The 23,251-nt window shown below is 36.6% G+C and overlaps 2 protein-coding genes across 3 annotated transcripts in view; both read left to right on the forward strand.

The window, feature by feature from the left end:
• The window catches only part of LOC123551462 (uncharacterized), a 28,617-nt gene extending 17,625 nt beyond the window's left edge, over nucleotides 1-10,992 (forward strand). For both annotated transcript variants that reach the window (XM_053540931.1, XM_045340416.2), the window contains exons 7-9: nucleotides 2,695-2,790; nucleotides 6,161-6,324; nucleotides 9,484-10,992. In XM_053540931.1, the coding sequence (XP_053396906.1) occupies nucleotides 2,695-2,790; nucleotides 6,161-6,324; nucleotides 9,484-9,628 (405 nt within the window). In that variant the 3' untranslated portion in view covers nucleotides 9,629-10,992. The remainder of the gene's footprint in view (nucleotides 1-2,694; nucleotides 2,791-6,160; nucleotides 6,325-9,483) is intronic.
• A 5,301-nt stretch (nucleotides 10,993-16,293) lies between these two features.
• Nucleotides 16,294-23,251, forward strand: part of LOC123551465 (protocadherin Fat 4-like) — a 48,002-nt gene continuing 41,044 nt past the window's right edge. The window contains exon 1 of the mRNA XM_045340418.2: nucleotides 16,294-16,513. The gene's annotated coding sequence lies outside the window, so the exon portion shown is untranslated. The remainder of the gene's footprint in view (nucleotides 16,514-23,251) is intronic.

Below are 23,251 nucleotides of genomic sequence, written 5' to 3' on the forward strand. Positions count from 1 at the left end.
AAATCAAAGAAAAAACTTGTGTATGCATTAGAGGCTGTATTTTTCAATTGATCTTCATGAATTTTGGTCGGAATGATTGCCTTGATGAAATCTAGGTCAAGTCGAATATGGGTCATCTACGGTCAAAAACTAGGTCACTAGGTCAAATCAAAGAAAAAACTTGTGTGTGGGATAGAGGCTGTATTTTTCAATTGATCTTCATGAAATTGGTTAGAATGATTGCCTTGATGAAATGTAGGTCGAGTTTGAATATGGGTCATCTGAGGTCAAAAAGTAGGTCACTAGATCAAATCAAAGAAAAACTGTGTATGCGATAGAAGCTATATTTTTCAATTGATTTTCATGAAATTTGGTCAGAATGATTGCCTTGATAAAATCTAGGTCAAGTTCGAATATGGGTCATCTGGGGTCAAAAACTAGGCCACTAGGTCATATCTAAGAAAATGCTTGTTTAAACTCAAGAGACCACATTTTTATGCCTCCGAAGGGAGGCATATAGTTTGAACTGTCTGTCGGTCTGTCGGTCCGTCGGTCTGTCGGTCTGTCAGTCTGTCCGCAATTTTCGTGTCCGGTCCATATCTTTGTCATCGATGGATGGATTTTCAAATAACTTGGCATGAATGTGTACCACAGTAAGACGACGTGTCGCGCGCAAGACCCAGGTCCGTAGCTCAAAGGTCAAGGTCACACTTAGACATTAAAGGATAGTGCATTGATGGGCGTGTCCGGTCCATATCTTTGTCATCGATGGATGGATTTTCAAATAACTCGGCATGAATGTGTACCACAGTAAGACAACGTGTCGCGCGCAAGACCCAGGTCCGTAGCTCAAAGGTCAAGGTCACACTTAGACTTTAAAGGATAGTGCATTGATGGGCGTGTCCGGTCCATATCTTTGTCATCCATGGATGGATTTTCAAATAACTTGGCATGAATGTGTACCACAGTAAGACGACGTGTCGCGCGCAAGACCCAGGTCCGTAGCTCAAAGGTCAAGGTCACACTTAGACGTTAAAGGATAGTGCATTGATGGGCGTGTCCGGTCCATATCTTTGTCATCCATGGATGGATTTTCAAATAACTTGGCATGAATGTGTACCACAGTAAGACGACGTGTCATGCGCAAGACCCAGGTCCGTAGCTCAAAGGTCAAGGTCACACTTAGACGTTAAAGGTCATTTTTCATGATAGTGCATTGATGGGCGTGTCCGGTCCATATCTTTGTCATTCATGCATGGATTTTAAAATAACTACGCATGAATGTGTGACACAGTAAGACGACGTGTCGCGCGCAAGACCCAGCTCCGTAGGTCAAAGGTCCTAAACTCTAACATCGGCCATAACTATTCATTCAAAGTGCCATCGGGGGCATGTGTCATCCTATGGAGACAGCTCTTGTTAATCCAATCTTAATGAAAATTGGCCAAAATACTTGTTTCCATGAAATCACTAGGTTAAACATGTTTACACTGTTATAGTGTGTTTCTCAGGTGAGCGACCTAGGGCCATCTTGACCCTCTTGTTTATTGGCTAACCTGAACCAAAGGCTCAGGGTGAGCTCTTGTGATCACTCACCGTCCGTCGTCAGTCCATAAACTTACTTTAAACGACATCTCCTCATAAACCGCCAGGCCAATTTCATCCAAACTTCACAGGAATGTTCCTTGGGTGAAGCTCTACAAAAATTGTTCAAAGAATTGAATTCCATGCAGAACTGTGGTTGCCATGGCAACCGAAAGGAAAAACTTAAAAAATCTTCTTCTCAAAAACCAGAAGCCCTAGAGGTTAGATATTTGGTGTGAAGCATTGCCTAGTGGACCTCTACCAAATTTGTTCAAATTATGGCCTCGGGTTCAAAATTGACATGTAGCATTTTTAAAAAAATAAACCAGAAGGCCTAGAGCTTAGATATTTGACATGTAGCATTGCCTAGTGGACCTCTACAAAATTTGTTCAAATCATGACCCCCGGGTCAAAATTGACCCCACCCCAGGGGTCACTTGATTTTACATAGGAAAATCTTCAAAAATTTTCTAAAAATAAACCAGAAGGTCTAGAGCTTAGATATTTAACATGTAGCATTGCCTAGTGGACCTCTACAAAATTTGTTCAAATCATGACCCCGCCCCAGGTGTCACTTGATTTTACATAGGAAAATCTTCAAAATTTTTCGAAAAATAAACCAGAAGGCCTAGAGCTTAGATATTTGACATGTAGCATTGCCTAGTAGACCTCTACAAAACCTGTTCAAATCTTGACCCCCCCCCCCCCCCCCAGGGTCAAATTGACTCAGCCCCAGTGGTTACTTGATTGTACATAGGGAAATCTTCATAAATTTGCTAAAAATAAACCAGAAGGCCTAGATCTTAGATATTTGATATGTAACATTGCCTAGTAGACTTCTACAAACTTTGTTCAAATCATGACCCCGGAGGTAAAATTGGCCCCGCCCCAGGGGTAACTTGATTGTACATCGGAAAATCTTCCAAAAAATCAACAGTTTGACATTTGAAACATGTAGCTCATATTACTCAGGTGAGCGATCCAGGGTCATCATGACCCTCTTGTTGTATTAAGAATAAACATTGATGATAAGCATGCATTTCTGATTGTTATTGCAAATTATATTTATGAGTTAGTACATTCACATGCAGTTACCAAATTCAAATAGTGAAAATCTCTCTATTCCACTAGCGTGAAATGAAAAAAGATCGTGAAGAAGTGTGTCGCCAATGGCAACAACTAAGAGATGAAATCACTCGCATGGAGGAGATGCATAAGATACAAAAGGTTAGTATACAAATTTGAAGGATTTGTGGCAACGAGAAGGCTTGAAACGCACTGGTTTTCATATACAGAGCATACATGTGAAGTACAAGTATATATATATATCCTAAGATCTTTTACTTTCAGAAAAAACTGTGATGACCAAGAGCATGTAATCAAACTGATATGAACTGTCTTTTACCATAAACATTTAAGATAAACTTTAGTCTGCACAATGTTTAGTTTCACACATAATTTATTCACTTAAGATAATGATCTCATAAGTGCTACACTCAAAGCCTCTTACAATATTGATGGTATATTTACATGATAAAGAGCCAGTACTTTAAGCATCGCATCTCGGCTGTTTCTGTAACATGTATAGACATTAAAAACGAACCAGATATTAAGGCAGACTAAAAAAGAAGTTTTTCAGGCATATGATTTTCGTCAATCGAAAATCACATTCTATACTGCTATAATACTGCTTTTTGTTTGAGACATTGAAGGTGTAATAGACGTTCCAGTTTGATATTAAACGAAACAATAATAGCGTTGAAGTCAACTCAAAATGAATGATATTCCATAATGGAATATTGTTTGTTTAGGAAACTGATTTTGGACTGAAATGGCCCGATAAACTAATCGAAAGGTTGCATAGCCTAAATGTGACACAAGTAATGATTCAAGAAAAAGCAAGGCATGATATTCTGTTTTATGTATACTTTGATGCTTAACCATGATGTTTCTTTTCCTGAAATCTCGTTTTAGAGGAAGTTAGGTTAGGTTTTAAAATCTAACAAAATCTACAGATGTTTGCAAGTGGGAAGAAATAGAATGTTGGACGCGGAAAGGATGCCATGAAATTTGTGATATTGCAATGGGGGCTTGTTTGGATTGTTCAATGATAAATCCTGATTAAGGCCTTTAATTTATGCAATAATCACAGATAATTCCTGTAAGAACATATAAGGAAGGTAAGCGAATTAAGAAGGTTTCCACAGCATACATTATATATGTAGCTAAATAAGGAAACCTTTCTTGAATTATATATTTTTCACTGTCCTTCACATCGGCCTACAGTTTTCATTTTAAATTATTGTGACATGAGAATTAGTTATCACAATCAGTCTTTCCTTTAGCGGAGGATATTAATAACTTGAAAGTGCTCCAGCTAGGCGCGTAAGAAGGATATGTATATCTAAATTCTGCAGGTCCAAGCAAGAATTCCTTCAGTTGTCGGAACAATGCAACATATTCTCCAGAAATGAATTGACAAAGTAAAAAACTCATGGCATTTACATCTTCTGTATTCATTGCTAATCCTTTAAAGCCTAGCTGGAACCTAGATGATACTGACATTTAAAGTAATTGATGCTGTTTTATGGTCCTTTTCATGTGAAGTACAGTTATTTATAGGTTCATAAGGGTCTCCGGTGTAATTTTGTGGTTTAGGTCCAACAAACAGCCTTGTAGGACAAAACTCCAGTTTGTGTTTATCGGACTAGAAAATAACAAAATAATCTTTATGCCGACTTCAAAATTTACACGAGATGTGCTAATGAACTTAGAACCTTAAAGCCACAAAACTAGATCCTCGCCCTGTTGTAATATGAAAGCAATTTTATGTCTCAAGACTGTAGAAAAAATACAAACTGTTTTTAAACTATGCATCTATTGTTAGTTATAATCAAGTAAAATAACTGAAGCCTTTTCATAAACTTTTTATTTAAAAACTTGCCGTGTACTGTTGAAAGTTTCTTTACAACCTCATTTCTCTTTGATATGATTTCTTCTACCAGGGTGCCACTTCAAAACAATTAGTTTAATTGTTAACTGTTGTTCACGGGGTCCTCTTGTAAGTTAGTGAATTGATACACTAATTTTTAATACAGGTAAGTACAAATAATTAGACTAAAATTATCTACCATCTGAAATATATTGAGAATCGGTGACTTAAGGTTAAATACAAAGTAAAATGGAGTAAACGTTTTGTTAGAGCGAACAGTGGATGGTGTGTCTTTTGTTAGGTTAAACCAAAATATTTGTCATTCAACTTTCGACTTTTTCAACCACTTATGAATTTAACTTGGATGTTGATTGAATTTCGTAATTTATCTTCCATGAATATTTTTGTTGGTTTCCGTGTGTATTATTTCATTGATCGTTGACCTTCTGTTTTGTTGTATTGGTTTGTTTTGCAACAGGCTATTCCTGCGGTAAACGCGACAATATACCATTCCATCAAATGTAGGGTCCTCGAGAGAAATACAGCTGAAGTTTGACACGAAGATTTCTGTTTCCATCACGCGAGATATTAATAATGATTATTTGCGTATTCCTGTTAATTCTTAGATTAGTGTGTGATACTAACGGAAGTACACTGGCCTATCAATTTTAGTGACATATTTGAAGAAAAGGAAGAAACAAGTATTACATTTCCAGATGATTATCAAACGGATTACACGTGACATGAAGGAATTAAGAAATATGATAGGCACTCAACACAACTCTGAGACAACACACGGATCTAAAACGTAACTGAAACTACAAATAAACGTGGTGGCCTTTATTAAAATGCCCAGATAAAAAGATAAAACGAATTGCATCTTTCAAGCTTTAAGTGCTTTTAAAGAGAATTGTAGTGAGCATACGCAATTCGAGTGGATATAATACGAAATTAGAAAAAGGGAATATACTTATGATGTTTAAGTATAGAAAAAATGGAAGGTAAAGATATGGTTTCAATACACTTAATAGATTAGTAATCTCTTAAGACCTTAAATATTGGTACACTGTAGTAATTAAATTTTCTGACATATCAATTAAACACTGATAGACAGCTCTGCTTAGATAATTAGACAATTTTGATACGACAGAAGTAACATAAATAACATTAAACAGTTTATTTGGTATCACTGGTTTGTCCTTAAATCTTCAGTTGAATCTTCAGCTTGCAACAGCCTGACTTGACAAAATGGGTTTTTAAGAAGCTTTGGAGTAAGTAAAGGTTACGGTATATGGTATAGCTAATTTACTGTTGTTCTCATATGAAAGTAAACTGTTAAGCAGCTTGGAATTAGTGAGCTCATGAAAAACTGAACTAACAAGTCTTTATTCATTTAGGGAAATAAAATTCACCTCTCCTAGTTAAGCCAATGAGAATTTCAAATTCTTTGCAACATCAGGGTTTGTGACCAAATCCGGCGAAAGCATTTATCATCTAATGGTGGACATACAATTGAAATATTCTTGCTGGAGTTCAGCTGAAGTTCAGCTGATTAAAAGTGCTGAATGCTAATCTCTTCTCTCAGAAAACATGAAAGTTTCAATCATTTCAGGTTAAAACAAACTGTTGTTCATATTCTTATGATGTGTTTTAATCTCTTTGCAGGGTAGGGTGAAACTTGACGTTGGGGGTCATGTGTACACAACATCATTGTTGACGTTAACAAGGGAGTCCGACTCCATGTTAGCCGCCATGTTTAGTGGAAGACATGAGCTGTTAAAGGAAGAGGATGGCTGTGTGTTTATCGACAGAGATGGCACCCATTTCCGGTGGGTGATTATACATCGCGACGCTGTTAATCCACGCATAAATCAATTCATTTTATTTAGCATAAACAACAGGACCTGCTTTAATAACTTTATTGAAGATAATTAGAACTTCTTAAGAGGCCAGTCCCATTTCTGGAAAGCAGACCCATCACACATTTGGAGAGATACTTTCCCTGATTTGTCTGCTGTCAAACATCTTCCAGTAAGAAGGTGTTTTATGGAGCCATTTTGTTCAAAGCGCCACTTAAATTCTTGTGTAGACCAGTCTTTAAAATCTCGTGACAATGTCAGCTTAAACTGGGTTGGCTCAGCTTTAAGCCATGCCCGATCGACTCGTATATTTGAATTTTCAGTTAAAACGAAAAACTGATTAGAATGGCCAGAACAGTGGTATGTCATAAGCTCCAAATGTTCTCCCAGTGACGCCATATCTAAGCAAGCTCTTGCTGCCTGACTAAATATAATTCCCTTCACAAGAATTCTTCTAGGAATGAACACATTTGAAATTCTTTGAAGTTGGTCGATGTAATATTGATAAGGTTTGCAATTATTTTCTGCCTTTATTCTATACCTATCCGTTAGATCACCGGGATCAGTTGGTGGGCTCAGATTTCCTTTTCGTAGCACTTCTAGAGCTAAATTTTGCAGATCACCATCCATCCATACAAGAATAAATCTTAGCATATTCTTCCAAAGGTATTTTGCGTCGGGGTACATTTTTTGCCAAGGTGGCATTCTGTATAAATGACCGATTTTGGAACATGGAACCATTTCCACACTTCCACCACAAAGCCACACTTTTACAGATAGTTCCATATGCTCGGAACCCCAAATTTCCATTCCAGTATCAAACCCGCCAAGTTTGAAGAAGAAATTCTTTCTCATAGCAATCATCATACCAGGAACTATGCCATATTCTATCGGTTCAACACTTCCATTTCTTTCCTGGCGAAAAGAATCGGAATACTTAACCCATTGTTCTCCGAGAGTTATTTGGTCAAAAAGGATAAATTGCAAGTCATGATATCCAATGCTAAATCTAAAGTTTTCACGGTCAATATATCCAATGTGGGATGTCAGTAAAGCATTTGGTTGTTGAACAAGCCGATGTATCACAGGTTCTAACCATCCCGGTGTGACTTCAATATGGCCGTCAAGTACAATAAAGTACTCGCAAACAGATGCCTTTATGCCTCTTTGACGTGCCATCATTAATCCACGTGACCGTTCATTTTTCACAAGTTTCAACTTTTCCACATTTGCCACATGTATGTTTACAGCAAGTTTAAGGTCCATATTTACTGAACCGTCGTCCACGAGGATTATTTCATGTATAAGTTTAACTGGAGAAGTTTCAAGGATACTATAAACTGTTCTTAACAAACTGGAGATGGGTTCGTCGCGAAAAACAATGATAATGCTTATTGCCGGCAAATTGTCGGGATACTCTATTTCCTTGCATTTATCCGGTCGCGTGTCTGGAAGAATTCTTTTAATTCCAATAACGTCACTTATGTATGTGTTAACATCACTTTTAAGGGCAGAGTTTCGGAAGCTTAGGTATTTCTTGTCACTTAATATAATAATTCTTGCATTGTTAGAACCTGGTCCAACGTAGGGCAGGAGGATATCCGCGTTCTTGTTTTTCTGTTTTTCACTTTCATTATTCATGTTTTCACCATAACTTCCTTCGTTGTAATCTGACAAAGTTATATTCCGGTCAATGCCCAGTTCTGTATCCACAGTTTTCCACAATACTGTAATTAATAAAATGAAGCAAATTAAGATAAGAAGTTTAAAGCAGTGTTCATGATTGTATTTTGCTTTCATTGTCTTTTTTTCGGTAACCCAAATGATTGTAGGCATGATATTTATACCAAGTTTATAGTTAGCATATGTAAATATTGCACAGGTGTTGTTTAATCTCTTGCTGTTGTAAGAAGCTTTCAGATATCAGTATTGATATTTGTCAGAGTTGGCACCAGCAAATTGATATGAATGCATTGGGAATTGACCGATAGAGAAACGTGCTATTTTCAGCTCACCTGAACTTTGTTAGGGGCCTCCGAGACCAAGTGGTTAAGGTCGCTCACTTTGAATCACTGGCGTCTCACCGATGTGGATTCGAGCCTTACTGGTGGTTCTGCCCAGTTCCCCGCTCGTGACGAAATAATGCACGGAGGAGCACCTGGGGCCTTCCCCCCACCATCAAAGCTGGAAAGTCGCCATATGACCTATATTTGTGTCGGTGCAACGATAAACCGAACAAAATAAATAAATTGGCCTGCGCAATACCCAGACACCTAACGCAAAGGGCAGGTTCACACGTTGAGGTCAGAGGTAAACAGGGGTTCTTCCTGTCTAGTCCATTACTCCGTCATAAATCAGTGGATTTTAATATTACTTTGCACAATTCTCTGATTGAGACAACTTGTCATGCGCAACACCCAGACCCCTGGCTCAAAGGTCAAAGGTCACACTCGGAGGTCAAATTTCAATAGTTTTTCTCTTTTCTCCTGTCTGGTCAGTAACTCTGCCATCCATCAGATGGATTTTACAAGTGGTTGGCACGAATGTTCATATGATGAGATGATTTGTCATGCGCCAAATACAGATCCGTAACTCAAAGGTCAAGGTCACGCTTGGAGATCAATAGTCAACATTGATCTTTTCTTGTCAAGCCTGTAAATATTTAGGTGTCTGCAGCACAGATATTTGAAAAACTTCGTATAAATATTGTGTCATATTGACCCAGTTTTAAAATTTCCTCAAAATTACTTTCCTTTAATATGATGAAGCATTTCATTATATTTGTCTTTACTTTCTCACCAGTTTAAAAATAAATTGTTATTAAAATATTTCATTTATATTTATAGATGTTTTAAGCAGTCAATATCTTCAGATTTTTATGTATGCAGATTGTAGTCCAAAGATTGTGTGTTACAACATGCTGTATATATAATACACATTTATATATACATCATTGACATTTTTCAGATCATAAGATTATACTGAAGTTGAGATAATTACAGTCGCGTTACAGTAAGGGACTTTGTATTTCATGGCAATACTTCATTCACTTGTTATTCGTAGGCATTATTCAACACGTGTCTTATTATTCGAGCATGATTGATTTATACTAACTGGTTTCATTTTCAGATATGTGTTGAACTATCTCCGAGACGGCGGAGTCAATATGGATTGTTTACCCAGAGACAGACAACTCTTGAGGGAATTGAAGAAAGAAGCCACCTACTACCAGTTACATGGTCTTTTGCAACAAATTGAAAAATGTCTCTATTGATGTTTGACAATAATGACTCACAATCTGAAAACAGAGAGACTCGGGGATAAACTTTTTAGGACTATCGTTAGCAAAAAGAACTACTGTATTCAGAATGAGAAAATTGTATGGAAGAGAAATTTGGCAGCAAATAATGACTAATAAAGTGTAGTATTTTGTTCTGTTTGTGAAATGGCATATTGTCGTGGGGTTTCCTTTCAATATTTTGCTGTATTAGACTCTCCAAATTGGTTTTGAGGATGTGTTTACGGAAATTCCTTGTAATTTCTACCTGTCCGCGATAGAAGATCAGTGTGAAGTTAAAGACTGCATTGAAGACAAAGCCCTACTGTTTGGGGAGTGTTTAAGCTGGTCTTATATTTGTCATCTTGTTCCAGCTATCGCATAGATTGCTAATGAATTGATCGCTGTCGGTGGCGGTGGCTCAGTCTGTCCTGTCAGTAAACGTCTTAATAGAATAGATTAGAACGGGTCTGTAACGACTCTCTTGTCTGTTGGACAGAAGTGCAGTGTGAGAGCAGTAAAGAAGATGCATAGAAACATCGAATTGAATAAAATGATATACGAGGTTATTTTTTTTTTAAATCAGGTTAAGAAAAGGTCTAATAGTAGACATGTGTATATAGTTTAAAAAGAACAGTGTCAGTGATGAAGTAAGTTTTTGAAGTAGAAAAATGTTACAGAAACTCGATTTGTTTAAATGTATTACTCGTGTATTTTTGTCAAACTCGTACGGTGATTTTAATTTTTGATATAATTGTGTTAATAACTCATCGAATGAAAGCATTTCTTGTGAATGTCCAGTGTTGCATGGGTAATAAAAAAATAGTTATACTGTCATGTACTGGTCATGTTGATACATATGCAAATTCCATTTAATTCGATCAATACACAATTCGTTATAAATGCTTTGCATGTGGTAATATATTTCAGTGCATATTTTATCTTATCATAGGAAAATTTTGTTCTTTCTTCAGAATGAAGAACTTGAAAGATAACATTTTATTATAGATTTAAGTGTTTACGTTCATACTTGCACCTTGCTTTGATACAATGTTAAGTTTTACAATCTTGCTACTGTTTAATGTTAAGTAGAAAAGATTAAGTTTTTTGTTACAAAACAATTTTGGAGTAAGACAAACTGGTGGTTCTATAAATATATGCCATAATTACGTATAAATGATTATATTCCATGGATTTCTAGTTTTCTTTAAAAACCAAATATACCTGTACTTTATTTGTGCTTGTAGATCTTTTTGCTTGTAGTTATGAGTGGATATGTGCAGACTATACATTTTATAATTGATATTTTCATTTTCCAGATTTCTTTCATCGAGGGAACCAATTAAAATGCTTCATTTATAGATACTGTTTGTTGTTTCATTTATAAATGAGCTGGTAAGCTGTTTGATATTCCAAGACGAAAATGCACGCTATAACCCTGCGCCCTCCTTCGAAGAAGCGGTGGTATATTGCTTTGTACAGGTCTGTCGGTCGGAAATGCAGTCCCAAGAGTGAAAGGTTTCCGCCCAATAACTTGAGAACCACTTGACTCAGAAACTTCAAACTTGGTAGCATTATTGGACTTATAAAGTAGATGACCCATATAATTTTTTTATCAGTAGGTCAAAGGTCAAGGTCACATGGGCCCGAACCTTGAGAACAGTTTCCGCCAAATATCTCGAAAACAACTTTACTCAGAACCTTCAAACTTTATAGCATGATTGAGCTTATAAAGTAAATTGCTCCTATTGTTTTTAGGTAAGAGTAGGTCAAAGGTCAAGGTCATATGGGCCTGAACCTTAAAAATCGTTTCGGCTTCATAACTTGAGAACCCCTTGACCCAGAACCTTCAAAACTGATAGCATGATAAGGCTTATAAAATAGCTTTTTAGGTCAGTACGGCTAATGTCAAGGTCAAAGAGGCCAGAACCTTGATGAATGTTTCCGCGCAATAACGTTAGTACAATTTGACCCAAAACCTTCACACTTTATACCATGATTGAGCTTATAACGTAGAAGGCACCCATTGTGTTGGGGTCAAAGCTTAAGGTCACAGGGACCTGAACATTGAAAACGCTTTTCTCGCAATGACTTTAGAACCACTTTACCTAACTTTTTAGCATAATTTGGTTATGAAGTAGATGATCTGTATTGTTTTTTTGGGTCATTGGTCAATGTTGAGGCACCTGAACATTGAAAACTATTACGAAGTTGATGACCTGTATTGTTTTTGGGGTTAGTTGGTCAAAGGTCAAGTTCATAGTGATCATGGGACAAATATCATTAGTACTGGCCTTGATATGCCTCTTAGTGCTTTTACACGTACGAGGAGACCAAACGATTAAGACTAGAATAAGCTTTGATTTTTTTCACATAGCATCGAATCATTCATTTATCTATTTGGACCAATTCATTTGATTTGTTCACCAGTTTGTTTCGAGAAAATTATTTTAGCTCCACTGACACAAAGTGCTTAAGGTGAGCTATTTTGTGGTTTGTTTCCCTTACCGAAATCTCGGACGAGACTGAAACTGGGTCATACGGAATAAAAACTGAATATATCAAGAAATTTAACAACTGTTAACACTTAAGAGTTAACATCACATTTTTAACAGATCCTCATAATAATTTGCCAGAACGTTTGTCTGTGTGAAATCTAGGTCAAATTAAAACTGAATTATCTGAGAAAACTAGGTCACTGTGCCAAGTCACAGAAAACCTTGTTAGTACTTAAGACGACACATTTTTTGTTTGATGTTCAACTTTGAAAATCATTGTAAACATGTCGGAGGCCACATTTCTACTATTTGTCAGAATATTTGTCTCAATGAAATATCTAGATCATGTTCGAAACAGTGTCATAAGAGACCAAGAACAAAGTCGCTTTGTTACTTCATAGGATAATCATTTTTACTTCTAAGAGGTCACATTTCGTAGAACTTTGCCAGAAAGTATATTTCTTTGAAAACAATGTTAAGATTGATACTGGTTATTTGAGGTAACAATTTGGATAAGTAGGTGCTGTAGTAGAAAAATAACACTGTCTTACCTGCTTTTTATCAAACTTTTTCAGAATGTTAATGGAGTCTAGGTCAAATTCGAAACTGTATTATTATATTATTTGATGTAAGTAAAAAAACTAGGTCCTATGTCTTATCATAGAAAAACGCTATGGAGGCCACATTTTCTGCCTGATCTTATTAAAACCACATGTACATGCAATTTTAAGCCGCGTTATTCAGAAGTCAAACTCGATACATGGTTAAATTGTGTGTATTAAGTATAGAACAAGTTTGTAACTGGGCCATGTTGGGTTTTAAGCTAGGTCATTAGGTTAAATCTTAGAAAAGAACTTTTGAGCAGTTCATATGACAGGTTTTTTACCTGATCTTCGTGAACCTTGGTCAAACCGTTTTATAATGAAATCTAGATCCAGTTTTTTAATCAAGGTCATCTATTTCAAAAAGCTAGGAAATTGGGTTAGACTATAGAAAAACACTCCAGAAGCCACTCTTTTACTTGATCTTTTTTTAAACTTTGTCAAAATGTTTGTCATGGTTAAGTTTAAAATTGGGTCAGCTGAGGTTAAAAACTAGGTTACTAGGTCATTTAGTTTTTATACGCCCGTTTGAAAAACGGGACGTATTATGGGAACGCCCCTGTCGGGCGGGCGGGCGTCATCCACAAACTTTCTCCGGAGCATATCTTCATGCATGGATGGATTTTGATGTAACTTGGTACAAATTTTCATCATCATGCGACGGAGTGTCATGCGCAAGAACCAGGTCTAAGGTCAAGGTCACAGAGGTCAAAGGTCAAATTCAGTAATGATTTTGTCCGGAGCATTTCTTCATGCATAGAGGGATTTTGATGTAACTTGGCACAATTGTTCACCATCATGAGACGGAGTGTTTGTTATGCGCAAGAACTAGGTCTAAGGTCAAGGTCACAGAGGTGAAAGAATACAAGAATGAAAACTTTGTCCGGAGCATTTCTTCTTCATGCATGGAGGGATTTTTATGTATTTTGGCACAAATGTTCACTAACATGATACGGAGTGTCATGCGCAAGAACCAGGCCCTAGTTCAGAATTACTTCCCTTTGTTGTTACTATAAATAGTTTATATTGTAACTTTTTTATTATTGGTCGTAGAGAAAAATCGAGACTACTTTTCTGTGGTACAAAATGCATGTTACAATCCAATTTTTGAGGTGTATTTTGACCTATCTCTGCCTGGTAAGGATTTTTTTGTGGACTTAGATTTTTTTTAAAGATTAACTTCCCTTTGTTGTTACTATAAATAACTTATATGGTATCTTTTTGGCTTGGAGCTACAGCTATGTATTGTTTTCGTTGTTTTTTTTTTGGTACCCAAGTGTGTGTTAGTATGATACGAAAAGCCGGGAAGCTGCCGCAACCCGAGATCAATATGTTACAAATTCAGCGACTGGTTGCAGCAACAAGTGACCTGTGACGTAAGCTACGCAATGCGGTAATATTGGAAGTTTTCAGATTGCAGTTGCTCTTTTGTTTATCTATTATTAAAATGGGGGTGTACAGCAATATGAATATAACTATAAAACGTAAGTCTGTACGATAAACTGACAACTTCTCAATTTCGACGTTTACATTATTCATGATTGAGTTTATAATTATCCACTGTAGTAATTGTTAAAAAGATTTAACGGGCAGTTGTGAAATTTGTGAGAGAACACCCTCCCCCCCACAACCCCTCCCCGCCCCCTGAAAGGATGTAACCTGCCAAAAGGGCTATTATGGTTGGTTCGATTATTGTTGTAGGGATGTTACTAAAATAAGGAAGTAGCTCGCAAGGTATATTTAACCTTTTCTTTTTTCACAATACCACCGTATTTTGTATATCAGTGTTTATATTTCTGTGTTCGTATTGTAATTACTGGTGAGTGCCACGGCAAATCTGGGTTGTTTTTCGTACGTGCACCCTTTTGTAAGGAGTATACCATACCCTTGGAAAAAAAATGCGTAGGACAGTCGGACGGTTCATAGACCATAACCTTTCAGCCTGGTAACTGTAGAACCATTTAACCCATAGTCTTCAAACTTCATAGGATAATTGGTCTCATTGAGTAGAGAACCCCTATTGTTTTTGCGGTCACTGGATCGAAGTAACAGGGGCCTAGTAAGGGAAATTGGTTTCCGCCCAACTAGAACGCTTTGGGCTAGAGTCTTAAAATTTTATATGGAGGTTGGACACCAGTAGTTCAAAACCCAAAACGCCAAGGATTGTTCAATACCCTTGCCTCTAAAGTTAAGACTAGCGTTCCCATCGGAACAGCAGTAGAATATCGCAATCATGTTTTGCATAGAATCTTATGTAATGACCCATACCCTCACTTGTCCAGTTATGTAGACTATGCCGAAACCAGCCAAGCCTTTCCTTTTTAAAAGGAAACTTTATTTATAATTGACGTATGGAAAACCCAAGACCACTTTTCTGTTGTAAACACAGATGTTACTTTCAAATTTTAGGTGTATTACAAGGTATCTCTACCCGGTAAGGAAATACAGGTGCTAGTGTAAAGAAATTTGATATGACGGGCGTATATTGTGACATTCTGGCACTCTTGTTAAATCTCGTTTACATTCTGGAGGCCACATTTTTACCCGATCTTCATGATTTTTTGCCAGAATGTATTTTTTAAATAAAATTTTGGTGAATTGTAAAACTTGGGCAGCTACGATCAAGAACTAAGTCACTAGATCAAAAGCTTGGTTATTGTTCTACTTGATTTATATATAGCATAGAAGGTTTTTTTTTTGCAATAAAAAAGAATTTTGATATAAGTGACAAATAGAGTTTCATTATCAAACTAAGCCGAGACGGAAAATGTTTTGCGAACATGGGGCAAGAGCGTTACATGAAAACCACTTCAAAAAAAGGTAGAAAAATCACTTTCAGTTTCTTTTGCCAAAGTATTCCATCACCACTGCACATCCCTTCAACATCCCCAGCTCACCCCTAAGAAAAGATTCTTGAAATTTTACTTCCTGCTCCTCTGATCTAGAACTTCGGGCGTATATCGCACCGTTTTGCCGATGTCTTATTACCTATTATCATTATGTGTGCCCTCTGTTATCATCATGTATCATGTGTGCCCTCTTGTGTTTTCATATCTGATAATATCTGATAGCGGCTACAAAATTTAGGACTACTATTTGGTAAACTAATCCTCTTCATAAAATAGAAGTGTGCTTGACAAAATTGGTTTAAAAGTTAACAGTATTTTACAATACAATGTTGTACTAAAAGTAATGTTTTACATAAACTGAGAGTTGGCGTAAAATCCTAGCAGTTGTACCAAAGAACACACATACATACAGACTAACTACTTATCCACGTAGGCAAATTTAAATTTGGCAACATGTTGCTATTTTACATAAGGGATTACGTGCTTTAAATTCCAGTTGGTCTTCAGTGTTTCAATTTGTAGAGATCATTTGCTATGGAAAATGCATGTACGTGCACATGATTTACAAATTTGCTACCTATTGAATTGTCACTTTAAGCCAGAGATACCGCCAATCAATACAGATAGAACCACAGTCTTCAAACACACTGATAAATTACCCGGCTCTAACTGGGCTTACATATGACCCATCTTATCTTAGGGAAAGCAAACAAATAAATATCATAAAAGCGCTCGTTCAAATATATTCGCAATCACGAAGTATCGGCCAGGGATCAGAAATAAACAGTTATAAAGCGAACAGGTATTTTAATGATATGCAACGCCCATTGTTTTAAGTGAAACAGTCCGCGGTGGAATAAAAATCATCCTTTCTATTATCCTTGATAATGGATTAATTACTGAGGATTGTAATTCTGGTTAAGAACATATCTGGTGAGTAACAGCACGTACTTATTATTCACCTGGTAAAGGCAGTTCATTAAGGAATATAAGCAGTTACTTAATTGTCGCTCTCAAGACTTATTTGATTAATTTTATATAAACCTGATACTAGAGTTACTTGCTCTCAAGTATATTGTTTTTATAATGTGCGTGAAATTAGCCAGAGCAGCCAGAGTAGCCAGAGTAGCCAGAGTTCAGCCAGAGTTCGGCCAGAGTTCAGCCAGAGTAGCCAGAGTTCAGCCAGAGTTTAACCAGGGTAGCCAGAGAAGTCAAAACTCTGGTTACTCTGGCTAGCCAGAGTAGCCAGAGTTCAGCCAGAGAAGTCAAAACTCTGGTTACTCTGGCTGGCCAGAGTAGCCAGAGTTCAGCCAGAGAAGTCATAACTCTGGTTACTCTGGCTGGCCAGAGTAGCCAGAGTTCAGCCAGAGTTCAGCCAGAGAAGTCATAACTCAGGTTACTCTGGCTGGCCAGAGTAGTCAGAGTTCAGTCAGAGTAGCCATAATTCTGGTTACTCTGGCTAGCCAGAGTAGCCAGAGTTCAGCTGGAGTAGCCAGAACTCTGGTTAGTTACTCTGACTAGCCAGAGTAGCCAGAGTTAAGCAAGAGTTCATCCAGTATCCAGAACTCTGGTTACTCTGGCTGGCCAGAGTAGCCATAATTCAACCAGAGTAGGCAGAGTTTCTAGATTTTTAAAAATGTTCTGGCTACTCTGTTCAGCCAATGTAGCAACAGTAGCCCGAGTCACCAGGATATCATTTGCTTGTCACTCTGGCTGTTTCTAACAGAGTAGCCAGAGTTCAGCCAGAGAAGCTAGAGTTTCTAGGTTTTTAACATGTTCTGGCTACTCTGATCACCCAGACTAGCCAGTGTAGCCAGAGTAACCAGGTACCATGTATTTTCAGTCTTAGCTAAGTTTAATTATGAAACTTAATATGTCATTTCTATCTAATAGCGTATTTAAAACTGAATTTCAAGTTAATAATATTTTCAAGTGGTTAATTAAAGTAGCTCTGGTTACTCTGGCTAGCCAGAGTTTCTAGGGTTTTAACATGTTCTGGCTACTCTGGTCAGCAAGTCCCGTGTTCGCAAAACATTTTCAGTCTTAGCTGAATTCGATCTTGAAACTTAGTATGTTATTTCTTTCTAAATAGCATGTTTAAAACTGAATTTCAAGTTAATAACTATTTTCAGTTAGCTATTTATAGTAGCCAGAGAACCCCAGAACTCTGGTTACTCTGGCTGGCAAGAGTAGGCAGAGTTCAGCCAGAGTAGCCAGAAGTCTGATTACTCTGGCTGGCCAGAGTAACCAGAGTTCAGCCAGAGTAACACGACTTTATTAGGATTTTAACATGTTCTGGCTACTCATACCAAAACAGCGTAACATCAATATTTGAAACTTAATGGCAGACACTAGAACATAGAAGAATACATGCATCCTGATTAATGTTATACAAATAACCATTAATCAAATCATTCACTTTCAGTTTTAATATTGCATATGCCATGTTTTTATGATTTACCTACATATCTGCGATATGTCACATGTTTAATTGTTAAGCGCCCTTGAACACATATTTTATATTAAATGGGCGCTCAACAAATTTGGATTAGTAATAATATAATAATAATATGATAATAATTCTATATACTAAGTTTTTTCTGCAATGGATGAAATTTATGGTGTTACAGTATTTAATTGTGGGCGAAACTTTATGTTTTTAGGCAGTTTCTTTAATATTATTGTACACAAAAAAATTGTGCACATTTTTGTATAAATCTGAGAGTGTTACTAGCTTTTGAAGATGTAATATTTCAGTAAGTGTTTCAAAGTTAAGACATCACTAAGATATGAAGCATTTTCTGTAGTTTTTAGGTCTTGATTAAGTAAAATATATAGTAAGATGATATTTTTTTTTTGAGATTCCTATTACTTCGCATTTATCAGGATTGAATTCCATAGACCAGTTACGTTCCCATTATTCTAATTTTGTCAAATCATCTTGAACTTTGTAAGAGTCTATTAACGAGTCTATGTTGAGGTACGTGATAGTGTCATCAGCAAATAAGCTTTATTCTGCCTTTAACAGAGTCAGGATAGGTCATTGATAAATAAAGAAAGAGACAAGGACCCAACACTGAACCTTGAGGAATCCCTGAAAGAACTTGTAAAGTGTGTGAGCCTTCAATTACTACAGTTTGAGAACGGTTACTAAGGAAATTGAATCCAGGATAGAGAGATTCTATCGACACAAAGTTTCACGATTTTATAGAGAATCTTGTCGAAGTTTTCTAGAAATCCATTACAATGAGACCTGTTTGTTTCCAGATTGGATATTTGTCAAAAGTTCCTTCTTTAAAGGATAATAGGTGAGCCTCACAGCTATGTTTGGAACGGAAGCTATATTGGAAAGGTGTGAGAAGATTGTTGACTATTTGGGTTCTCTCAGGGTTGGTTTTTTGTGTTTTATGTATTAAGTGATTCATAAAACGGACTTCTGCCAGAGTAGCCAGAGTTTCTAAGGCTTTAACATGTTGCGAAATGACCCTTTTTTGTACCCTCAGGGTTTTTAGTGTTTCATGTATCATGTGTTTCATCAAACGGACTTCAAAGAATAGTGTTTTTCATTTAGCGTCCTATAACTGTTTAATCCGAACACCGTGAGTATCGTTTCATACACATACACAAGTGATATCGAGTTAATCAACATGGAATGTTGATTGTCTGATGGCATAAGGTGACCACAACAATTTTGAATGCATTTTGGTTTTGATTTCATGCCACAGGTACCTACCTTTTTCCAAGGGTTTAGATGAAATACCGTTATTAAGCCGCTTTAAGTGTAGGGGTGTTCACATGTCAAGGATTTCGTCAACTTCCACAACTTTAATATGCAAATTTCAGGAATTGGTTGTTGTCAACATGTATGAAAAATTTATTCTCCAATTTCTTTTATTTTCGTTATGTCTTCAAGTTAATTTATTTGGTACAAATTCAAGGCAAACACTGAAGTTAAATAAATACAAAACAAGAAGCCTTCAAATAAATATTCTTTATTTTTACACTCAAAGTTATATGGAATTCACTGAAATTGTTTATGATATCAGTATAAACTACAGGACATTTGTGGTCTGAATCGCTTACCTGGACTTTGTGGGATATGACAGTCATAGTAAAAATTCACAATTTGTAATTGTCAACTCTAAATTCCGGGTATTCTGGAAATTTTAAACTTATATTGTATAGATTAAAAGTATACTTGATATCCACAGAGAGAGACTTATATTGCCCCGGGGGTGGTGATTCAATCAAGTTTGAAAGAACTCCATTATAAATTTTGCTAATTTACATGCAAACTATTTCAGCTCTTACTAGTACACTTGTGGCTCTGAAAGATGTTTGCTATGTAAGTATATCATGTTTTTTTTTCTATGTAAAACTTATGTAGGATCCATTTTGACTCTGGGGTATTGGTTTGAACATGTAAAATATCTTTACTCTTGTCATTGCAATTCTTATGAGAGATTTTAAAAGATTTTCCTGAAAGACTTTGCAAGCTCATTAGCACAGCGGGGGCAATTTTGATATCAGGGGACATGATTGCTCAATTTTAGAGAGGCATTCACTAGGCCATGCTACATACAAAATATATATAGTCTGAGCCTAAAGGAAAATAAGACTTTTTTATAGGATTTAATATATTACTCTATATGAAACTTATAGCCCAAGGCAGATCCAATATGACCCGAAGTCCATGATTTGAACAATTTTGAAAGAGATTTACTTGCCAATGCTTCTTGCAAAATACCTAAGCTCTGGGTCTTGCGATATTTGAGAAGATTTTAAGGTTTCACAATACAAAATGGAATAAGTACCGAGTTCAGTCAAAGAGCCTGACTCAATCTGATAGACAAGACAAAAGTTGATCTTAAAACCTCACACAGTGACAAGAGCTAAAAAATTTAAGTATAGTGTATGAGGGTCACTCAATATATAATGGTAACTATTAAATATTTTTTTAAATCTGACTTAGTCTTACCTATTAATTTTGTTCAGTAATGTAATTGACTTTTCACCATTTTCACACTGTTACGTACGGCGTTCCGTTTGGACAATCGTGACTTTTTATTTAATACTAACGCAATGCACGATGGTACGATGACGGAAAACGCGTTTGGCGCGATGACACGATTGATGAAACAACGATGGTACGATTGTAAAAACGCGATGGTACGATGCTGCAATCGCGATTTTGCGATGTCGATGTAATATCGCGTTTCAATCATCGTACCATCGCGTTTTCAACATCGTTACCATCGCGTTTTCACCATCATATCATCGCGTTTTCACCATCGTGCCATCGCGTTATCATCACCGTACCATCGTGGTTTCACCATCGTGCCATCGCGTTATCATCATCGTACCATCGTGGTTTCACCATCGTACCATAGCCTTCCAGTTAGAAATGCGTGTCCCATACACATTTTTTTTGTCAAACAATAGATGAATGTTTCTAAATGTATTTTGAGAGAAGAAATTTACCATTTAGATTCTGTTGTTTTCCAAAATGTTCAGTGCTCTGTTCAATAAAACTGTAAAATTGCAATGTGAAAATGAGATTGTATCAAGCCTGTATTTTACTGAAACATGTATTGTACCACTGCGCTGACCTCGGATGGTGACAATGCGATGGTACGATGATGAAAACACGATGGTACGATGACGAAAACACGACGGTGAAAACGCGATATTACATCGACATTTTTACCATCGCGCCAGTGTTTTCACCATCATACAACCGTTGTTTCATCATCGTGCCATCGCCCTTTTCGTCATTGTTTCCATTGTGCATCACGATTTAGTATTAGATAAAAAGTCATGACTGTCCAAACGGAACATCGTTACTTATGGGGAATATCTGTACTGTTTGTATGACAACGCTATTTTCAAGGCATGCTCTAAACTGGACATTGACAATTTTTTTAAAAAATTGTGCTCATTAATCGTCGTGCCGTGCCGGGCTTAGCCTTTATTCGCCATGATGTAATTTTGACCCCAACATGGCAGGCACATATATGTCCGTTTCCGCCAGGGCTCAAAATCGCGACGGTCGGATTAGATGACAGACGCTCTAGTCACTGAGCTATGGAGGCGGAATTATTTAAACAGGTTTCTCAAAAAGGTGGGAACATCATACAAAAAGGTATTTTTCAATATATCAATTAGTAACTTGGTTTTAGCCCTGGACAACCGAAATGTAGCTATCGTGTGGATGGTTGACATCGTGTGTAATAAATAAGTTGCCAGGACCTGTATAAACTGTTAAAGGATATTCTAAGAACTTGTATCGAAAAATACCTTTTGACATGATACAGGCATATTACTAGTTAGTATAGCCTTGAATATCCGGACTCGCAATGTTTTACGATTCTTGTTTTACATTAAGAGTCCTGAGAACAATGAATTTGGAAATGCATTGTATAAGCTTATTTGAAAACTGTACAACCGATTTGAGGTACGTTGAAACTAAAGTCATTTTTGAAGAAATTTGAAGGAATATCAAAATTATGTTTTTGTATCTTAGTAGTCAATTTAATATTTTGTTAAAATATTTCAAAAGTAGTGGATTGAAAACGTCCAAAATCCTGGACGCCTACCAGTTCAAATAAATTAGATGTGGGCTGTAATATCAAATATCAATGCTGATACATTCTGCCACAGACCCTTTCAGGCTACTTTGTATAATTACAATTATAGAAAAAGAAAACATACCTAAGCATTATTTACAATGTATACTCGGCGTCACTGAAAAGTTACCACCTAATATATACCTCTTTACTATTTTATACAATATCGACGTCACTTTTTCATGGCCTGTGCGCGATTTATTACTCATAGACCCTGTCTGATTATGTCTCCTAACCCATTTCATGACTGTCAGGTGAGAACAGCATATACGACGTGCAATTTCGCGACATGAAAGTTCGGCGTCAACCATGCCGATGGCCTGATGGCGTTGATCGTGCCTTAAACGTGGCATTCTTAGCAAGGATATTCTGGGTTTTTTACGTATTCCTTTTGTCTGTCGACTAACTTTTAAGTGCGATGAATGATTTGCGATAGAAATTCGTACATGTCAACATTGCTGGAAAAAGTCATTTTGCAAGTGCAGCCCGTGCCTCAAATGGAGTTAATCTAATTTGACAAATCTTTACACCAGTGACGTCTCAGCTGTGTTTAAAATGTAGTCGTGTTATACCTTTACACGTCCAGTGCGATTTTTAAAATATAAGGGTCATTATGGTGGTAACTTTTCAGTGACGCTGAGTATATATAAATAAACAGCCTTTGCATATACCCTGTTACTTTTTTTTTTTGGAAAGTGTCATTTTTTTGTTCCGTGTTACTCTTAACTTTGTTCGAAAATCATGCCGTCTTACAGTTTCTTTGTTGTTGTTGTTGTTATTTTATCTTTTTAGGCGTGTTTTAAAGACTTTCAATCTACCAGAAATATAGACCTGTCCGCTTTAATCTTTGTGAATTTCAGCCTTCATATACCACACACACAAAACGCAACAGGTCTAACTTTTTATTTACATTATAATTATATACAACAGTTAGTGCAGCCTAATCATGTATAATATGATTTTTATGAAAAGGGTCATACATTTTAAAAATGGCTCTAGTTTACATGTTTGTCTGTATGTTCTCTGGCTTTTCTGGCCAGCCAGA

This window comes from Mercenaria mercenaria, chromosome 4 (genome assembly GCF_021730395.1).
Source record: "Mercenaria mercenaria strain notata chromosome 4, MADL_Memer_1, whole genome shotgun sequence".
Taxonomy (NCBI): Eukaryota; Metazoa; Mollusca; class Bivalvia; order Venerida; family Veneridae; genus Mercenaria; species Mercenaria mercenaria.